The 15,954-nt window shown below is 39.2% G+C and overlaps 1 protein-coding gene across 3 annotated transcripts; it reads right to left on the reverse strand.

Annotated features, from left to right (window-relative positions):
* Positions 1 to 456: 456 nt before the first annotated feature.
* LOC131445896 (ARF GTPase-activating protein GIT2-like) lies at positions 457 to 13,983 on the reverse strand. Of its 3 annotated transcripts, none has more exons than XM_058616637.1 (20): positions 13,742 to 13,983; positions 13,080 to 13,213; positions 12,102 to 12,214; positions 10,557 to 10,662; positions 10,187 to 10,273; positions 9,980 to 10,110; positions 9,072 to 9,166; positions 8,939 to 8,984; positions 8,571 to 8,619; positions 8,372 to 8,444; positions 8,053 to 8,150; positions 7,555 to 7,666; positions 7,017 to 7,168; positions 6,770 to 6,922; positions 5,373 to 5,582; positions 5,108 to 5,197; positions 4,439 to 4,521; positions 3,881 to 4,036; positions 3,025 to 3,088; positions 457 to 1,952 (listed from the first exon to the last, which is right to left on the reverse strand). In XM_058616637.1, exons 1-20 carry the CDS (start codon positions 13,791 to 13,793, stop codon positions 1,743 to 1,745), a joined length of 2,214 nt encoding a protein of 737 aa, XP_058472620.1. In that variant the 5' UTR covers positions 13,794 to 13,983; the 3' UTR covers positions 457 to 1,742. The 3 variants fall into 3 exon arrangements, with proteins under 3 accessions (XP_058472620.1, XP_058472619.1, XP_058472621.1); XM_058616636.1 differs by having other exon boundaries at positions 8,571 to 8,622; XM_058616638.1 differs by lacking the exon at positions 5,108 to 5,197 and having other exon boundaries at positions 8,571 to 8,622.
* Positions 13,984 to 15,954: the final 1,971 nt, after the last annotated feature.

Genomic DNA, 15,954 nt, shown 5'->3' on the forward strand with positions numbered 1-15,954 from the left:
CAATGCATCACTGAAATAAAGAAAACTCAAGTTCTTGGCGGTTAACCACAAGGAAATCTGCCCGGCCGATTCACTCCTCAGATCGCTTTACGAGACATGCATAGCTGAGTAAACTTACGACACTTGGAAAAATCCTTAGAAGAATGTGATAAAATCCCTGACTGAGATGCAACTGAAGACGCTCGTAAAAAAGGACTTGATTGAGGGGAAAAATGATGACTGAAAACGTAATGTAATAAACAGAAATTATAGTCAGCTATGAGCAATACTAATGTAACCTGCTTTATGGTAAATGCATCAAAACACTTGGCAAAAATGGTAGCGTAGGTTGGCATTAGCAAGGCTCATGAAAGAAAAGCTGTTCTCCACTTTCAGTTTGGAGAATACCACGGAACATGAGAGGAACAGCTTGTGAAATGAGGCTGATTAATCATTGTTAACATGTCACAGACAGGATGCTTCAGTGGCTGTTTAATGCCAATTACATGTAAATTAGTAAAAACAATTCAACAAATACTGTACATTCAAACACTGTTATGTGTAGTATTCTAGTCGTCTTTCCACCCGAGGCTCAGACTCATCTCACAGCAATGAGTGACACATTAGACCCAGGATCTACAAACAGTTTTCTCTCACTCGGAGGGCACATTGAAGGTTTCACTGTAAACCGTGGCAGTATGTAATTGACCTCAGGCAGCATCGAAAAAAAAACACCAGAGTTACAGCACCACACTGAATAAACAGAAATCACAAGTTGCCCGTAACTAACTGCCAGCTGAGACGTCCCAGACCTCAGAACAAACATTAGCCTGCGTGGAGCATCGTGTTAAACAAAAAGCTTATGAAAATAAACAATGATATTTTCTTAGAGGTATGACATACAGTTTATAAATAGTATAGCATTTGGGTTATTTCTGATAGAGAATTACATGGGTACATATACATCTTATATATTTGCATAATGCTATTAAAAGTGATTTGAAATGGATGTCAGACAGGGCTGTCTCTCTCTCTCACACACACACACACACACACACACACACACACACTAGAAGAACAGCTGTAACATTACAAATCCAAAAACACTTTTGAAACGATGCGTATAATCACACCTTCACCCAGAGTGAAGAAACTGGATGGAATTTAAGATCACACTCTTAGTACTCACGTGTTGTTCTATTTTTGTACACTTTTTCTCATAATCACTTTGTTTACTGAACAAACATTTGGACTCTACATAAGTGGCATTGCATCTTTTAAAACAAAAAACAAATATAAATGGCTTAAGTAAAATAAACTGATGTCACTGAAGTAGATTACAGTCCATGTGTTCTGTTCCTCAATGCCAGGTGTCTTACACTCTCAAAAATAACAGCTGATCTACTCTGGTGTTCACTGAAGTAAAACGCTGAACTGCTTGTTTTGATGATTGTTGTTTTATATAGACACACACACAACATTGCACTATTAGAAATTGTGTGGATTAAACTGATAAACTATGTGAGGTAAAGGGTCGTAACTAATTTGATCGGATTTGTTTACTCCATATTGCCGTGCCGGAACACTAAAGAAATAAAGCTTCTGAGTGATCAATAATTTTGCATTGTATATTTTTCTGTACACATTTCTCAAGGAATGTATGTAAAAAGGTTCCCACTGATTACTATGGGGGGAAAAATGGCATCAACTGATGAGTAACATCATTGACAAACTGTGTTTTGGGCGCTTCAGATCTTTGGGTTCTAGTTGTTATTTTCTTTGGTTGTCACAGTGACAAGTTGCTTGGCAGCTTTGGCAATGTCATAGGCGCACTGGATGACCTGCTGAGTGACCAGCTGGATGTCCGAGGGGCAGGGACTGTGATCTGCAGCCTTCTGGCACTCCCCGTGCAGCCGACTGGCACTCAACGTGAGCAGACACAGAGACGCTCGCACTGTCTCCGAGGACGGCCTCTGTTGGGGGCAAAGAGGGACGATGAAGACCTGACACATAACTGACATGACATTTCTAACAGTGGCTCATTGGCGATGTGTGTGTTTGTAAACAGAAAGCATTCAAATCAATAATGTTGAACATTAAACTATGAAAAGCAATATACATGGAGTACAGTCTAGCTGCGGCTGTAGCTCAACTACTGCGTTTACAACTGACGACAGCAACTGTCCTGGTCTCCTCAGTTTAAAAATGTATCAGTCTGGATTTAGCCACGTTTTTCTCGCTGTTGTTTTTATCTTCTTCAGTGTACCGACTTCTATTATTAAAGACCAAGTAAGCTTGAGTCAGACTGAAGCAGCAGTAGTAGTAGTAGTAGTAGTAGTAAATCTACTCCCCATCATAGTCTTGTTTCCACCCAGCAGTACAGTACAGTTCATCACGGTGTGGTTAGGAACAGAACACTCTGATCCGACTTGCGTTTCCAATGCGGGGTGTGTCTGCTCGGATATGTAAATTACATAGCTATTTACATAATACGCATAGCGTACAGTGTGCCTCGCCAATAAATTCCACCAAGAAGAAGCGGGTGACACAGTAAACAAAGAGCAACAACGGAGGACACCCAGCAATCTGTGTTGTTTCTTCTTGGCATGCGGCTGTTTATCACAAGAAGAGGACAAGCTTCTTTTGAGAGACGGCTGTGACTACTGTTGCACAAAAGTAATTATACTGTTGAAAAAGTCAACACCACTGTGCTTGGTAACCCAACAGAAGGGTGCCAAAAATGGGACGATCGAGACTGGCATTTTTTGCTACCCTTTCTAACATTTTACAATGGAAATACACACGATTGTGGACCATATCGTTACAACCGATTGGTGGAATCTGGACTTATCTGGGTGTATTTGAGAAAGTCGATTTAGTACAGTTTCAATGACTCACATGACGTCTTTTTTTTCCTAATGTCATGTAAATGTGCTGAATGAAGACCAGTCATTGTAGATGCCCTCTAGCTGTTTCCAAACAAACATCACACCCTTTAATTACTTGGGGGAGGGGACACCAAGCTGATGGTGGGAGGCTTCTTACCTTGGGAAACAGGGCAGCCATCTCTGTTACAGCCACGCAAATCTTTTCAGAGCAAGGCAGAAAGCTGTTTGAGATGGAGACGAAAGAATGAATAGATGAACCGGTCACGTGCCACATATGGGAACACTGGTTCTAACACAAACCACAAACATTCCCAGTCAAAAACCTCAAAAAGGAGAGCCTGAGGTAAAATTCCTTGTGCCAATAATGACTACCACACTTCACATTATTGTTCACATGCTATTTACTATTAATTTCTGCTGTTGTGGCACTGATGTTTACACAACTTCAGGAAATGTAATTTGCCTGTTAGTATGACATGAACAACAGCACAAGCCAAAAGTCAAGTTGTGGCAGCCTGCATTAGACCAGAGATAAATACATTACTGTTCACTGCCTCCGTTTGATACCAAAAGGGCTTTAACTTGACAATCAATGTTTAAAAAAGTAACATGAGGAAAGTGGATAATGTTTTCCCCATTACGATAAAAGCAGAGGGAAATTAAAAACAGTAATGTGCAACTACAAAAACAAAAACACACAATATTAAAACTACGGGTGAATACAGGAAACCTCCGTAGCTAGACTAAGTCACAGTGGATTTGGCAGGTCACGGGGGAACATGTGTTTTTGGGATGCTTGTTTCCTGTCAGCTGCATTTAAAGACACACGGCCTGCCCGTCATCAGATGCACAGTTTCAAATAAAGGCCAATCTACATGGGTAAAAATCAGTGAATCCCAGTCTGTGGAACAAGTTTTCTTTTAATAATAATGCAACTCAGGTAAAAAACACATACCAGTTAGCTGGAGTGAAGGAAAAAAAATCAACATTTTAATTGTACCATCATGAATTACCTTTGGTTTTTGGTCTCCTGGGCGGCTCTCAGAAGCTCCTGTATGTTCTTGGTGATCTGCTCTGTCTTGCAGATGACATCCTCTGTGCATGGCAGGGTGGCATCGTCCTCACCTTTAGCCTCTGCTTCCATAGCATCAGAGGCTGGACGAAGGCTTCTACAAATGTAAAGCAAAAAGAAGTCATCAATCTGTTATATGAACTGAAGAGCATTAAGACAAGACGATGTACAACATCGTGGTTACTGTTCCAGTTAAAAATAATTGTGGTTCTATATTAAAAAAGTGAATTAAGTGATTTTATGTTAGTCCAGAAATTACGACTACAATTCAGTGTCAGTAACTATCAATTATTGCGTTTGTCTTTTTGATATCTTGTTTCTGTAGCACCGGAAAAAGGAATAAACATTTCCCAGATTAATTCATTTCAGAGTTCTTGTACAGCATTATTTTAAAAAGATAATTATCTGAAGGAGCAATTGGTCAGTTTTCCTGACTGTATTGTAAAAGTGCAATACAGTGAGAAATTATTTCGGACAAGAAGATGGAAAGTTGCATTACCTAGTCCCCTCCATTTCAGAGTGGTTGGGCGTGGTGTCAGAATCATGCTCCAGCATGGTACTCCGTCCTTCCAAACTACAGCCCTATAGAGACATCAGTGGATTAACGTCAACCAAACACAGTGTTAATTGCAGGCTCATTCCAGGAGCAACTGTAAGCACAAAGAAAGTCAGAATCATGCATTTCTGCACACAAAGCCATAATCACTCTGTCATACATTTGAATTTTTTAAGCAAATACGGAGAAGAAGAGGAGATACACAAACCAGGTCATTGTGGTGCAATAGTGCGTACTGCAGTGGATGCAATTAGTAGATGCAAAGATGTAAACTGTGTCTTCTGTTGTTATTATTGATTACAGCTCATTAGCTCATCATGATGAGCCATTTTATCGTTCTTTGATAATGAACTAACCCTGCCGACTGGTTATTCAAAAGGCTTTCTCAGGTTTACTAGAAAAAGCAGCAGCTTTGCATGAAGTTCACTGCAGAGAAAAAGGCTGGAGTTGTTGCATCAGAGGCACGGTGGTGCATGCAGGCACGCTCTATTGATAAAAAAGCAGTTTAAAAGACACAGGTCAGGATAGAGAAGACTGTGGGGTCAAGCAAAGGGACAGTTTCCACCGTCCCCTTGAGCTGCCTCTAAACCGAGGGGAACTTCGGTACTTAACCCTTCGAGATCTCTCGTCCCACGACCAGGACAGGGAAGAGGGGAAGGTAGGGAGGGAGGAAGCGGCCGTCCCCAAAGGACCCCTCCCAATCTAGAAAGGGGTCAAACCAAGTTGAGCATACTCTTTTGCGATGCAATGAATGATTGACTGAATGAATGAATAAATGAATGAATGAAAAACCAACACCAGCACCAAGCCAGGCATGATTATCATTATCTGTCTTGTGAGGACAATCCAGTGGAATCACTGGTGTTCCTGTGCTTACATTGGTTGGGAAGGGTTGTAAAATGACTCCGTCTTCATGGCGTGCGGATTCTACCCGGTGGGAGATCTGCCTTGGAGTAGAACCCGTCTCATACATCGACAGGGCACGGCCTCCGCGGGGCGGGTGTCGACCACACGGCCCCTGGAGGGGCTGTTGTCCACTGGGGGTCTGCCATCGGAGTGTTGTGTTTTCAGTCTGCAGAGAGTTCAGCTGGGGAGAACAAAATATCTTTCAATGCCACATTAGCCGATCTGCTTACAAAAGCTCAGCCAGACATCAATAATAGAGTGGAAGGCAGGTAAGCCTCCAGGAGAAAAGAAATGATTCTGTGTGGAGTTCAGCTTCACCTCCCCTTCAAAGTTTTTCTCACAACAAAAGGCTGGTGAATTGCTGACACTTTGTGTTGACAACAACACCTGAGAAACTGCTGCGCAGGTGGTTGCCTTTATTTACATGAAAAACACTTCATAGCACATTTCGAAACCAAGAGATTCTTATCAATGTTATAATGCAAATAATATGCAAAGTTGACAAAAATTCTAAACTACATACTACCATATTACTAATTAGGAAATACATGAAAGTAAGGTCCAGTGTGTAAAACTGGGTGAAATGATTTAAATATGGCTGGAAGGCTACATACGTTCTAAAAAAAAAAAAAAACTGTTGGAAAGGAAGAGTGAGGGGTAGGATACTCAGCTTCTCAACTCAACTTCACTGATACATTTTAAACACTGTTCCTTTACAAGAGGGGCTGAATGTTGAACTTCTCTCTCAGCTCCTTGTAGGAATGTTGTGGAGCCAGTTTACTGGTAAGCACTGAGTTGATAGTTCTTGGGATCACATTCACACTTCAATACTTGTAAAAACAAATAAATCACATGTAGGTGTCTCTGTTTGACGCTTGTGCAGATTTTGACGATGGATGATGATGTTCTTCTCATTTGAGTTCACACAGGACCATCCCCGTTAACTCCTAATTTGCTGAGCAGCACAACAGATTCCTGCTGTGATTATTTTCTATCACCACAAGAATGTCACTTATCCGGCAACAGAGGAGACATTTTATCTTGTGCATAAGTGATGTAGAATTGCTATGGAAATTTTAATAATTTATAATTTATAAGTCTTTCCTGGAACTACCCAGCATGATTCATACACAGCATCATTTTAAATTAGGAGGAGGCATCAAATTAACCTTTGAAATAATGTCACAAGAATGTCACAGGAATCTGGCAATGAGGATCAAACTATGTAAATGTCATTAATCGGGTGCAGCGGACCAGTTTTTATGGATCTTGTAATATTAATGTGAAAAATATAAATGCAAACTGCAAATAAAGATGTGTAAAGTAAACAACCAGCAGCACAGACCCACAATGTGTAAATTCACTAACCTTGCTCTGCATCGACCGCAGCTCTTCACTTAGGTGACAGTTGACTTTGAGAAGCTGTTGTATTTTGGCTTCTGATGCGGTGAGCGCGCTCTTCACCTCCATAAATTCCTGCACTGTGATTGGTCCATCAGAAAGGTCAGATGACTCCGAGCTCTGCAGGACAACACATTTCATTTTACACATTTAAAAAGTGACACATGATGTGTTGCAAATGTTAATTGTAGCAGGATCAAAATTAAATATCAACCTTGGTCCTTCCGTCATTGCAGCTGTCTCTGCAAGTGGCCTCTTGGATCGGGTCTTCATCCGATGCCACGCTGTCGTAATCTGGCTGATCATTGTCTTGGCTCTCGCTGTTGTGACGGCTGTCTATGCCCTGAAGAATAAGCTCAACGTTCTCTGAAGAAAGAATACCAGATCAAAGGAGCAGAGATGAAACAAAACCTGGTTGTCGACAGCAGTTTAAATCAAACAGCTAAGAAACCAATTTCATTTTCCTCAACTGAATCCAGAAATCAGGAGTGGCTCTTCTTTATAAACCTGAACATCTGAGAGTTTGCCAAGAAGAAAACAGGCCGTGAGGTAGTATGGGACATATAATAACATCAGTAACTTTACCTTTTAAAACCATGAGGATACAAAACTGTTATGATACAAAATTTATACAAAAGTCTGCACTTAATAAAAGACAACATTTAACAACGAATACCTCAAATACTTTAGCAGGGAAATTTAAGTTCTGCTAACATAAATAAAAAAAAACTAAATGTAACAACAAATTCTACCTTTGGGACTGTCGCAGGAATTGCCCCACTGACGCCGTTTAGCATCAGTTAGAATATCAATCACCAAGGTGGCAAATTCGTGAGCACTGAACCTTGCCAATTTTTGACGACCCTGCAACAAAAGAAAAACTCAATCAAAAACACAACAGAGACCAAATGTAAATTATCATTAGAGCTGCAACTAACCATTTCCAGGTTCATCAAACCTGGAAATGATGACATTCTCAAATGTCTTGTTTTGTCCATAAACCAAAATGTTTAACTTTTAATGATTTCTTTGTTATCCAGAGCAAAGAAATTAAGAAAATATTCACTTTTAAGAAGCTTAAACAATCGGAGATACTGTTTTAATCATGAAAAAAGCTTCAAACCGATGAATCGAATAGTTGCAGATTAATTTATTAATCGATTAATAATCAATTAATTAATTAATTGTTTCAGCTCTAATTATTGTCTTATTTATATTGACCATGCAGCAATTATTTTATAATCCCTTGCCTGGTTTCTTGTAGAGGAGTACTCCGGATTGACAGGCAGAAAAGGTACAACCGTAGTATCCGTTACAAGAGTACTGTGGTTCTGAGTGGCCAACCACACTGAAAAACACAATATAAAAGACATTGAAATGCAGACATACATCATGTCATATAACCTAGAATATATATACACATTATATATACATATATATACATATGTATATATATATTTGTACATACACACATATATATATATATATATATATATATATATATATACACATATATATACAAATACAAATATATATATATATATTTTATTTTTAATTATTGGGTTGCACCTGCATCCGTTTCTCTTCTGTCCACTTCATCATAAACATCCATGGCAAGTTCTTCAAACTGATGGTTACTTAGCTACAACAAAGTAAAGCAGAATTTCATCGTGCAGTTTTAAAACAACCGAGCAGAAAGCAGAACAAAATACAGTATTATCACACATAAGAACTCACAGGAAGCAGATCATAAGTCAAAATATCTCACCGACTGAAGCTTTTTCTTCGCGGCTTTTGCAAACTCTGACAAATCCAGACTGCTTTGGACAAAACAAACAAATAAATTGTTTAATTTTGCTGCTAATCAAAGTCCACACGAACAAGGTGGCAAATAGTAAACTTACTTATTTCTTATCCATCCAATGCAGCACAGGAAAAATAGGATTGTAACTATATTGTGAATGTGTATCATGCTGTCTTAAATTTACATTAATACAATAGTAAATTGCTTTACATAGTAGCCAGGGGCCCAATGATGATATCAATCACTTGCTAATGATTTATATGCATTACAAGATCCCAGCTTCACTCAATAATACATATGATCATTATTACAACTTGGATCATAGGTTTTACCTGTCTGCCATCTGTGGAATGATGAAGTGTTGCCCATTTCTGTGATCTACAATAAGAAAACGACAGTAAGTATTTCCCACAGGATACACATATGCTACACAGCAGTTGTGCCTGATGTACACAATGTACTCACCGGGTCTTCTTCCACAAAGGTAAAATGTTAACCGGTCAGTGAGTTCATACTGAATCTCCACTAGTCGCTCTGCCAGCTCCTGGTGCCCAGCTTGTCTGCACAGATTAGGAATAAATAAGGTAATGTTTCAGAAATGCAACACTCTGCAGCAGAAGCTAAAAGAATGCCTCAGGTGGGAGTGGACTGAAGTACATTTAGAATTTAAAAGATGGAAGGTGCTCATTGGCTATGGTGACTAATAAATACATCCATGTTTGGACAGTTAGATTACTGAGCAATGTTGACACCATCTTTTTCTATTTTTCTATTTTATTTATGGCTCTTTGTTCCAAATTGTGCCATGAGTCAGCTAAAACTGCTTTACCACAGAATCTTTCCTTCCCTTCCTGTATGCATTAGTCATACTCTTATTAAATTAGACTAACAAAATGCAACTGGTGTCTGTGTCTAATGTCCACTACAATGCAAAGAATGTTAAATATTTTAGCCATTTCAGCTGGCAACTATGATTTTGTTACATAACACATTTCCTTTAAAATGCCAATGTGCAATATTCTCATTAATGTGTCTGTAACTTAAGAAGTACACATAAGCACACACATTTCCCTAACTTGTTTAAATCTCCAGAGGATGTGTATCATTTCCGACAGCACAGTCACCAGTGAGTTGGGCTTACAGCTACACGACTGTGTAACCACAACAAATGTAATGAAGTATTTATTTTCTATGTCAGCAACACTGTGAAATTAGATTACACAGTCCTGAGCTTCTAAGACATAATGGGGCACAGACGAAGCCCATGAACTTTCCATACTCTGACTGTTAATACAAGACAATGCCTCAAAATGGGTTTCACAATGCAACATTATAGCAAGTGTTCATAAGCATAAACACAGAGCCTACTTTACCTCGCATAATCAATGGGGGTCTTTCCAGTGGAGTCCAGAGCGCCGGGATCAGCTCCATAAACGGCCAACAGTTCTGCCTGTAACACCTGACCTGCTTTTGCTGCTATGTGTAGTGGGGTGTTTCCCTTCTCCTGTGATTCCAAAAAACAACATATGAGTGAACATTAGTATGACATCAACTCACAACTTCAATACCGTTAGACTTACTGGATGGAAGAAGTTGGCCTGTGCTCCCAAAGATAAGAGTCGAAGGCAGGTCTCCAGGTTTCCAGTGCGAACACTGGAGTGTAGTTGCTGAAAGGAGATCAACATAGTGACTTGTGAGTGATGTGATTTATTTTCCTACTAAAAACACATTTTTATTTCTATGTTTCTATATGATAACAGATTGGCAATTTAAAGTTTGTATATTCATAAATTAGGTTAATGTTAATCATACATGGGTATTAAAATGCAAAACATTCATAGTACATATTACCACTTGTTATCTAATTATTTTTGAACAATACAGGACTGTACAAATCCAGCAGGAGAGGAAAATAAAGGTAAATGCTGAGACAATGAAGGGATTTCTCACCTTGCTGAGGTCTTTTGCGGTTACACTATCATCTTCCCGACAGGGCATTCGATGAACATATGCCAACATCTGATATTTAGCCTTGATGAACTCTGTCTTGTTGGGACTGTAAACAAAAAACAACAAAAGATGCTCATATCCAAAAAAAAAGGACACTGGAAATAATGAGTACCACATCCTACAAGACACAGCCATATTTGCAGCCAAAAGTATGAATGTACAGTTACTTATTTCTACCATCATCCAGTCATAAATACCACACCAGAGAATGCCTGACCCTGCAATCTTGCTGCCACGCCATTCAAGAGAACACAAAGACTTTTACTAGACCACCACTTTTCAGAACCTGACCTCTTATATGCAATTAGAGTTACAAACTCACATCAGAACTCATAGTGTCTATCCTTCCTCACCATCATACAACCAACTCTAGCTCTGCACAGAGTACAGCACAGTTAAGAGAAAACCTGAGTTTGATTTTAAAGTTAATAAAACCTGTGACTGACTGGTTGTGACATATGACTGCAAATGTGCGGCCTGTTTCGAACAACTTCATTCTTAACCAGCAATGTGATTTTAAATGTATTTTGTTGGTTCTCTAATTTTTCGTATCTGTGTGGCTTAAACAAGTTAAAAATAAAGGGATCGGCCACAACAGTGAAACCAGTTACCACATTAATGTTGTGGCATAAATATGAACGCTACAATATTTCCTTGTTTTGTGTGTGAAGCAGGGTACAAGTTGAAGCAGCTACAATCTCTGCCAAGTTCAGTTCCTGAGAAAGTTGAAGGGACCTTTTTTTTTTTAAATAAGGTTTTTTTTCTTCAGAAGGCTCTGCAACCCCTTGGGAAACTTCCTGTAACCGTTGAGGTCGATGAGATGTATCTGACAAAGATGACAGCTGTGTTTGGTGCAATGCGTACGCTGTCTGCATCTGTCTGGTGACTGAATGCATTTGATCTGGATTGGACTAAGCACTACTGTGTTTATATGTGGGTGAGCTTTACTCCACCATCCAAACACCAATTTGACAGTGTTTATATCAGACAGTGGAGGACAGTGGAGGACTACAAAAACATTTCAGTCTTATAGACATTGTTTCTGTTATATCTTTTGAGCTATGGTACATTGTGATGATTGTAAAGCAATAAAGGTAATACTGTTAAAGCAGCAAATTCTTTAAAACATGAGAACATAATACAAAAAAAGAGGAATATAAAAAAAACGAAATAAATACACATATATATAAACATATATACTGTGTATATATATATATATATATATATATATATAAAAAAACATGTCCAAAAGGAGTAGGAAGAAGCAATTTCTGTTGACATAATGTATGTTGTGATGCATATTTGTATTGTGCTATACAAATAAAATTGAAGTTCAAGTTATGAGTCATATTTCTGGTACAGAGGACCAAATATGAATGTTCCCTGACCTTAACTCTGAAAATCTATATAAGTTTGAATCAAAAGAGCAAACAAGCATATAACTAAATATGAACTGACAGAAAAAAAAATCTGAAACAAACTTACTGAACTCTGTCCTGGGGATTTGCTTTACGCTTCCCACTCACGGAGGAGGAAGGATCCAGAAGACTATGCTCCCATATGGAATTAGCTCCATTGCCATACAGTGTCTGGACCATCTAAAACATGGAACCATAAAACAGGTAATGATATGGTCAGTACATTATCCACCAATAATAATAATAAACATCAAAACAGTTTTCCTCCAAATTCATAAAAAAAAAGTTTCACATCATTACTTTTTACATTTTTAGGTTCAGATTAAGTTTTTATTTATTTACTTACTCAACAGAATATTTTACAAGACTTTCACTATTACAACTATTACACTATATTACAACTTTGTTTTGGTAGATGTACTGTAGCATATGGGCAGTAGGAAGGTTAGGTAGCAGTCAAGAATATGTTTCCATCATTATGTTGTTCCGTTTAGTTAAGTATGAAATTGTAAAGCTCTGGTTGTCTCAGTGAGATACGTAGCGTGACGTTGTACCAGTGCGATGACAATGAACAATGGCACTGAACGCGACATAGCGGACAACAACACAATGGACAACAACGGAGCAGCTTGTTTTTTTTGTCAACTCAGTTTGTAGCCGTTTCGACAAGACGTCAAGCTTTGTATGAGAATAGACTGCTGCCTTAAAGGGAACACCGGTCGCAAGGGAGTGACGTTTTTTGTCGCCAAATCAGCTGACCGTTGTGGGTCTAGCTCCATACCAATACTCTGAACCCCAAGGGAAGGGTACCAAAAATGGAAAGGTTGGGGAAAGTTATTTTGGTACTATTCCTAATGTAAATGCAAAAAAAAAAATAGGTATGTACTGAACTGAACCAGTCCATATCAGGTTCATGGGGGTGCAATGTGTGTAAAGAGCACAATGTAAACAGTATAACTGAGTGGAGAATGGGACTACATTTATGTCTTATCTTCTCATCAGGAAGTTGACAACCCTGGGTGGTTGTGTCCCAGTGTCTCCTCACCTGTAACTGGGACTGTGGCCACGGAGAATGGGTCAGATGACGGACTTGAGAGCTGTGTCGCCCCAGACCTCGATGGATGCTGCAGCACTCATCGCAGACTAACACACCCCTGTTGACAGAGGCCCAGCGTGGCTCTGCAAAAACATGCAGACATTTGAAAGTTACAACTTCAAACTAACGGTAATCACATAACAATACACCCAACAATCGATGTAACAGTTATGATTTAGTTCAACGACTCCTATGAGCCAAGGATATGTACTATGTAACAGCCATAGATTAACTCCATCATGTTAGTGTTTTAAAATATTAGCTTTCAAATGCAAACACACGCAAATAAGTTAGCTAGAGACCTAATTTAGCTACACCAGCGCTAACGATAGACAGAACCAACCATCATTAATTAAAGACATTTCAGGCACGACTAGTAAGTACAATGTGATTACACAGACAAGACATAGGCGCGACAAATGTTTCCACGACACGGAAAATTTCCATACGCCCAAATTATTAACCACCCAGTGTAGGTAGCGAACCGCTAATTATCATTTGTGTGGGTTTGTAAATATTGACTAGCTTAGCGAACTTGATAAGTTGCAGTTCAGAGCTAGCTGTGGTTAGCTCTGCGGCTAACGTTCCAGCTAGCCTGTTTGACATCATACCCGGAGCACTGCAATCAGCGCAGACCTCTCTGCTTCGTACTCGCTTTGACATCTCTCGATGGAAAATCCTCAGTGTCCACGAAAGACGAGTGTCCGTGGGGTGTGTTTTGACACAGCTGGACAAAAATTAAACAGGCTAATCCGCCCCGACAAATTGTATATTAGCGTTTGCAGCGGGCACAGCGAAGCAACTGTGTCTGTCTGGCGTCTGTCCTCCCTCCCCTACTGTTGAACAAAGCGGTGTCCCATCCCAACACTCATACTGCCGCCTCCTCTCTGCCTCCTTGTCAGCTTCCTTCCTTGCCTCCTTCGACGCCTTATCACGTGATAACAGACCGTATCATCCAGCTCACCAAAATGAGCATAGGTGGAAAGAGAACTAAAGTATTCCTCTCAAATAAAAGTACATCAACCAGGGTAAAATATACTCAAATAAAACAAGTAAAAAAGAACATATTGTATTGAATTAAAGCAACATAACACAATACATAAATTAATTAATGATGTCTTTGTTATATGGATCAAAGAAATTAGAAAACATTCACAATTAAGAAGCTAAAAAATCAGAAAGCTTGTTTTAATTATTGAAAAAACATTCAAACTGATTAATCGATTATCAAAATAGTGGACAATTCATTTAGCAATCAATAATTGATTAACTGAATAATTGTTGCAGCCTTAACCCTGATTTTAAACTGTTATAATGTTACAAATTGTGTATGTAAAAAAAAATGTAACATTTTTTATGTATAACTACTACAGGTGTGTATATGTGAGTTTTAGATGGCATCTATCCACAGGTCGATAGGTGTCTGTTCTTAACTACTTCCTTTCACCCCAAACGCATTTAAAATAAATGCCCATTCCAATCTTTACAACATTTAAATCTTGGTCAAAAGGCAACTGTAGATGTTTAAAGTGAAATGGTTGTGTTGTCAATGTTTATGTTTAACTGTTGTTGTTTTTTGTATTCTGTATGCGCTGTGTATGTGTGTCATGGTCTTGATTTCAGAACAAGTCTGGTCATGACTTTGTCACTGTGGTTGACTGCACGACTCATAAGGGCAAAAGAAGGTTGCTCAAACATCACAGTACATTACATAATAAAAAAAATTACTTCAAAAACAAAAACATAGCCTACATCACTGGATATTTGTAAATGAGTACATGATTTCTCATTAGTCTTATAGTGGCAATTAAAGCTCCAGTATGTAACTTCTGCCACTAAAACACTTTCAGCATCACGTCACAGCAGTGAATCAAAGACAGTTAAAATATAAAGCTCAAAAACAAGCTTCTGGAAGTAAAACCAGGCATGAACTGAGCTGCAATGAATGACACAGACACTGCTGTGAGGCTGGGACGGGTTATGAGCCACTGGGCCCCTGGGCACAGACTAAAAAAGGGCCCCCCTGCACACTCATGCACAAATCGACGAGTTGCACGAAGACAAAAAAATGTGGTTGTCATGCAAGGGATCTTACAGATTATCCTCCTCCCACTAGCTTCATGTGCTTTTTGTCAAGTAACACCTGGCTAGTAATAAAAAATATAATAATAGTATGATTGAGGGGGCCCTATTAGACATCAGAGGTGGATAACATAGCCTGATGGGTGTTATTTGACTGAGGGGCCCCTTTCAGCTATCAGGGTTGAATAACATAACCTGTGGTATATGATTGAGGGGCATTATTAAGACATATCATTTAACATAACCAGCATTATGTGGCTTTAGGGCCCCATTAAAATACGAGGATGAATAACATAGTAGCAAAGATATGGGGCCCCCTGAGCCCTTGGGCCCCCGGTAGGCCATGTTCAGTAATCCATTCTTGCTGTGAGGAAGACACATCTTCTCCTGTTGCAGCTCTGTGACACAGAAGCTGTGTGCAGGCATCAGGACGATGACGATTATAGCAGTAAAATCAGACCTTCCTCACTCGCCAGGACTGTGAGTTGCGCTGTTACGAACGGAGACACAATTAACCAAGCCAGGGGAAAGAAAGGGATATAAAGAAAGAAAATAAAAGTTATCACAAAGCAAACAGACCTAACTGCGGTGTTGACAATTTAGTGACTTTGTCGCTATATTTAGCAACTTTACAGACATTTAGGCGGTCGCCTAGAGTGGCATCTACTGGTGGGGTGCAGGACAACACTATTATATATTATAATATAATAATACTTAAGACGGAAAAAAGAAAAAGTGAGTG

Source organism: Solea solea, chromosome 19, assembly GCF_958295425.1.
Source record: "Solea solea chromosome 19, fSolSol10.1, whole genome shotgun sequence".
NCBI lineage: Eukaryota > Metazoa > Chordata > Actinopteri > Pleuronectiformes > Soleidae > Solea > Solea solea.

What these genes read in the sequence shown, in the direction of transcription:
- LOC131445896 (XM_058616636.1), bottom strand. Translation starts at nt 13,793, where the DNA reads ATGTCAAAGCGAGTACGAAGCAGAGAGGTCTGCGCTGATTGCAGTGCT. An exon ending in TTCCTGCGACAGTCCCAAAG is followed by an intron (nt 7,169 to 7,554) that starts GTAGAATTTGTT and finishes TTCTTTCTTCAG; the next exon opens with AGAACGTTGAGCTTATTCTT. An exon ending in CAGGAGACCAAAAACCAAAG is followed by an intron (nt 3,089 to 3,880) that starts GTAATTCATGAT and finishes CATCTCAAACAG; the next exon opens with CTTTCTGCCTTGCTCTGAAA.